Consider the following 5,305-nt stretch of genomic DNA (forward strand, 5'->3'; position numbering starts at 1 on the left):
CAACGTCCCATCGACGCCAGGTTCTTGCTTCGGTTCAAGTTTGTAACTGAATCCAGCAGTGATGCAACCGCAGAGGGCCCATGGTATGTATGTATGCCACCTTGCATTGGAGCGATGCCATGGATGCCATAAGTGCAATACACAATTGCGACAGGTCTTTACGCAACTTGTACCTACCCTCCAGAATTATCTAATTGCTCGACCGCTTACTTGCTGTGGATTACCGCGTTTGGCTTGTAGAGCGAATTGATGCCAATAATTGCGTGAGAGCCAAGGGTAGAAATGGCATCATTACCTAGAGACAAGTACAAAAAAAATCTCACTTGGTCCGTACGTTGCAGGGTTGAATAACAAACACCTAACAAACCATTGCAGATTCTCGGTGCGGGCTCGATAGTGAAGGTGAACCCTGCTGCGCCTGCCGGAGAATAATAAATGAAAGATGTACGTACAATATACGTGAGTTGCAGCCCGGGCCATGTGGGAATAACTTCACAAAAGCCAGGTCTAATACCTACCAATGCCAATGCCCAATGCTCGATGCCAGTGGTTCCAGACGGGGAAGAGATCCACTGGCTTATGTCACCCTAATTGGGTGGAGAAGGAGGCTACTTCGGTCTGGAGTCGATAAGCAAGGTACACTAGGTGCGGATCCGCAGCGGCATTAAAAAAATCAAGAGGCTGAAAACCAGACCAGAGGGTTGAAAATGAGGTACCTCAGACTCCAGAACTCCAGTCTCCATAGAGGGAATTTTCACCTGCCAGCGCGAGAGGGAAAAAAAAAAGAAGTAGGGGAGACAGGGGATCACCCGTCGCAGGGCTGTGACTTGTTCATTGTAGGGACTAGGAAGCAGGGTAGGTACCTTATGCCGTGGACGGGAGGGACCAGGAAAGGGGGCGTGGACGTAGCAAAACGTGCTCGGAAGATCTGGGGCGCCTCAGATACCTACCTACTGGGCACTTTACTCCAGAGGCTCTGACGGAGCGCGAGATGGTCGCGAGAGTGGAATGCGACCGGGGGAAAACACCTTACTCGAGTTTACCACAAAATCTCAAAAGTCACTTCTTCTCCAGAAATACTTGTGTAGGCTCTGTGCCTGGCCCTGCCACCATGCCCGCTGAGGGCCGTTTTGCTTGGCATCTCGTCAGTACTGCACACCCACGCAAGGGACGAGAGCGAGCGATGTGGAATCTACCATGTGTGACAGTTCTGCTGCAAATACTTTACCTTTCCAATAGCACCGAGTACAAGGGCCGATAGGAGACCCGTAGAAATCCAGCTCTCCAGCCTGTGTGCATCTCTATTGACCCTGAATATCAATAACACGGCGGATAGGCACCGTAACCTCCCCCTGAAGGCCAGCGCTCATGGGAACCTGGCAGCGCTTGGCGCGCAGCTGAGCCCTGCAGAGGTGCTTAGCCAGCGCAAGCAAACAGCGCGCACACCTTGGCACCCTCCTCTGTGACCAATGTGCACAGGGTACAAAATTACCTCGACGAGCTTTGAGAGAACAGTGTGTCCGCGGACTGCAGAGCCCGGCGCTGCAGAGCGTGTGGGGCACTCGATCTGACGCCATTTTTTCCTTCGAGAAGAAACGGGGCTCTCAAGGGGCGGGAGAAAAAGATTCCCCCACGAAAACCCGTCACTCCTCCCCAGCAAAATAAGTATCCTGAATCTCAGAGTGGAAAGTCGCGCTCCCCGATGAGTAAGCCAATGGCTCCCTCCACCTCACCTTCTCACCTCAGCCATCATGGTCCTCTTTTTTTTTTTTTTTTTTTTTTTTTTCCTCTTCCCCCTTGATGAGCCAGCTGCATCCGGACTTGCCCGGAGCACCATGACAACACACACTCATCTTCGCTCACTCACCCACTCACTCAGATCTCACACACTACTCCCTAGCCGGCCAGCTCTATCTCATTCCGCACTCCCAGACTCACTCTGGGTCTCCTTGCGACTTCCCAAAGAGCGCTACCGCACCGCAGCCACTGCGGCTCAACCAAACATGTGGGCCCCACGATGCCCAGGTCGGGGTCGGGGCCCCGGACGAGCCACGGCCTATTATCCCCATCTCTGCCCCTGAGCCCTGGAAGTGTCTCTGAGCTGGTGCTTCCAAGCGGTCCGCGTCAAGCCGACATTTGGCCGATGGTGACGATGGACTTTTCATGCTCTCGGTGGACCCGGCTCTTGACCGACCATTGCTTCTTATCGGTCCTTAACCGCTGAATCTCTACCTGTGGCGGGTCGTCCGTCATATTTGGTGGAGTTGCACTAGTTTTTCCTTCCTCCGTCTTTTTTCTCTCGCCTCACCCTCAACTGTGAAGCTTGAGTATTCGTAACATGACACACTCCGTCAGTCTCGGAATTGGCTCCTGGTTGGGTTCATTTTTTTCATGACCAGTCTCCAAATTCGTCAAAGTCTGGGGCTGGGCAGCCTAGGCTGAGATTTTGCCAGGGCCGCCAAGGGGAAGGCCGTCAAGGGACCACATTCCGTACCGTATTATCGATTCATGCTCGTCCTATCTGTCGGCCAAGCTCCGGTCCTTCACCCGGAAATTTTCCACCATGGTCCCTTCTCCGCCATCCCTCTTTACTGCTCGGCCAAAACCTGGTCATCTCGGCCGCTAGTCGCTGCCTCACCCACATCTTCTGCCTCGTCGTCTTCGTCATCACCGTCGCCGCCATCGCCGTGGCCGTCTCCGTTGCTACCCCGGTCATCCTCGCTTTCGGCCGCCTGGGTCCCCAGAAGGATGTCTTCGCTGCCTTGCCACTGCGGCGGCGGGCCGGGAAGCGCCGACTCGTCTTCTCGTGCCCATCCGTATTCTTCGTCATCTTCCTCGCTATCGGGCACCTCGAGGCCAGCCTCTGCCAGCTTGCGTTTCGCTCGTGGAGCCGTTGGAAGGAACACCGATGGATGGCTAGTGTCGTACTGCACGCCAACCAAGCCCGTCTGTCACGATAACGAGCCATGTCAGCAAACCACATAACCTCTTGCCTTGGAAACTCCGCTTTTGCGAAATTATGCCGGAATCGTGACTGCCCAACGAAAATACTGACCGCCTCAACTCTAAACGCCGCTGCGCTCTGCATCATGTCCGGCCCAGCCTTGCCGTCTAGCTTCTGCACACCGGCGAAGCATACAGACCACGGTCGCTCTTCCTTCCATACCCAGTCTCTGAACAGCACTACCCGCGTCGACATGCCCTGTTCCCATACCCCAGCATTAATGGATGGAATCAATGTCGCGCTCCGTTCCAACTGCATCTTGGTTGCACATTGTGACAGGACCACCACTGCGCAGTCGCGTGTTGCTGCTAGTTTCTGTAGGGCACTGGTAATATACTGCAAAGCTTGCAGCCGCTTCGCTGATAGACCTGGACCTGCATAATATGAGTAGACAACTTCGATCTGGTCCAGGACAACTGACCTTTACCGCGCGACTGATCTTTTCTACCGTCGGGCGCTTTAGGAAAAACGTGATTCACCAAAGCTGATAAGGAGTCTATCACAACCACAGCCGAATTCGCTGGCACTGTCGCCGCCGTAGGACGGCAGAGAAGTGCTATCAGGTGAGGCAGGCTGGGGCAGCTATAGTGTGCAAAGTGATTCGTGGCCGATTTCACCGCTTCGGGGTCTTTGGATGGCCGAGTTGATTCCACTGCCTCGATCACCGCGTTCAGTCGATGGCCGCAAACTGAATACGCACAATCTTTGATATGTGTGTCAGTCTCGTCGTCGTCTTCCCGTGCATGGTAGTATTAGATGAACCGACCTACCCACACAGCGCCATGCCTCTCGCATAGCGCATTGGCGACCAGTTGAATACTTTGCTGATGGGTCAGTCATGACTACATGGCGTCGTCTGCAGGACAGCATAATGGCAACTCACCCTAGGGCAGTCTTGCCTGAGCCTGGTGGTCCCCAAATCTCCGTAACCTGTCCTCTCTGGAGGCCTCCCCCGCTTGTCGGATCTGGTGCCTGAAGAGAAGAAGAAGATATGAGAGCCTCATCTAGTCGTCCAATACCTGTAGAGACATATCTAGCGAGACCGCCATCTAATTCTTCCAGTGCGTCAGCGGCGGACACTGTAGGCAATCGATCTGCACTCTGTTAGGAGCTGTGATGTTTAGAGGACGGGGCCATACATGCGTGTGGAAGGGAGGTCGAAGCTAGAGATATCCTCCTGATGTATGGAGTGGTATTTCTCCATTGCTAGGACCTCAAATCTTGCCTGGCGGGGTTTGATATGTCCCGATTGAAGGCGTGAGGTTGAAAAAGTCGCACAGTACGAGTCTGTGAACCTCACACGTGTTCGACATGAGGTCATCAGCCACACCCGTGGCAGGCAGACATGTGGCTGAGGGAATCTGCTCACCTTCTTGCAGGTTGCCTACCTCGAGGTCTACCTGCGTTATTTCAAGATATCTTACATCATCTTTTGGTATTTTCCCAACTTCAGCCCAAACTAAATCCCAAAGAACAAAACACCAGCCTTCATCATTCCGATGAGGAGCTGCGCTGCGATCCTCAAACCACAGTCGAGTAGACGTGCCGAGTCGCATCCAACCTCATGACTTTGACCGCCAGACCAGCGGCTTCAATCAAGCACCGACACCTCCAGAATTATCGTGGTTTCTGCACCTCTTTCTTTCTGAAACATGTACCTGTCATGGGAACGATTGGCACAAGATATCTTCCATTGGGAATCCTTAGTTGCCGCCTGAGTCCGTCGATGCTACTCAGTAAGACAAGATGTCTAATTCGAGCCGCCTCAGCTTTTGCAGCCTTCTGGTACCGACCATCCGGAACGTTCAGGACCTTTCCGGGGCCTTGGCCAAGTTTCGGACGACAAGAATCGCCAGCACTGACGGCAGTGTTTCCGGGCCAAACGGGTGGAACGTGGCCGCCAGGGTTCATTGCTCGAGTGTGCCGTTTTGCGTATGCATTTCCCTCGATTCCTCATCGACGGCTTCGCGAGTCTATTTTCACAGCGACTCGGAACGTTCTAGGACCCCTACGGTTTCACATCTTTCCAGACCGATAAGTCTAGCGAGCTTGGGCTCTCTGGTCTGGTATTACCTCAGACTCGTTATTGCCTGTAACCCTAGCGCTCGATTCTCTTCACTCGTGGTTTCACCTACCGGACCATATTCGATCCTGGTATCGACACTTACTACTGCCGGCAGGCACTGTGCCTGAATATGAGAAGGGTTGACTAGAACGCTGCTGATGGTAGCACTCGTTCGGGGAAAATGCCCCGGAAAGAGCCCCCAATCGCTTTGGCTCAATTATGCTCAATAATTCGGA

General features: G+C 53.6%; 1 protein-coding gene across 1 annotated transcript; it reads right to left on the reverse strand.

Moving 5' to 3' along the window:
• Positions 1-2,588: 2,588 nt before the first annotated feature.
• On the reverse strand, positions 2,589-4,570 carry CTAM01_02822 (uncharacterized protein; the record flags this gene model as incomplete). The annotated part of the gene is made up of 6 exons (XM_060518860.1): positions 2,589-2,948; positions 3,056-3,319; positions 3,775-3,823; positions 3,888-4,105; positions 4,288-4,404; positions 4,532-4,570. 6 exons carry the CDS (start codon positions 4,568-4,570, stop codon positions 2,589-2,591), a joined length of 1,047 nt encoding a protein of 348 aa, XP_060386663.1.
• Positions 4,571-5,305: the final 735 nt, after the last annotated feature.

Source organism: Colletotrichum tamarilloi (assembly GCF_030869305.1).
Source record: "Colletotrichum tamarilloi strain Tom-12 chromosome Unknown Scaffold_6.1, whole genome shotgun sequence".
In the NCBI taxonomy this organism is placed as follows: domain Eukaryota; kingdom Fungi; phylum Ascomycota; class Sordariomycetes; order Glomerellales; family Glomerellaceae; genus Colletotrichum; species Colletotrichum tamarilloi.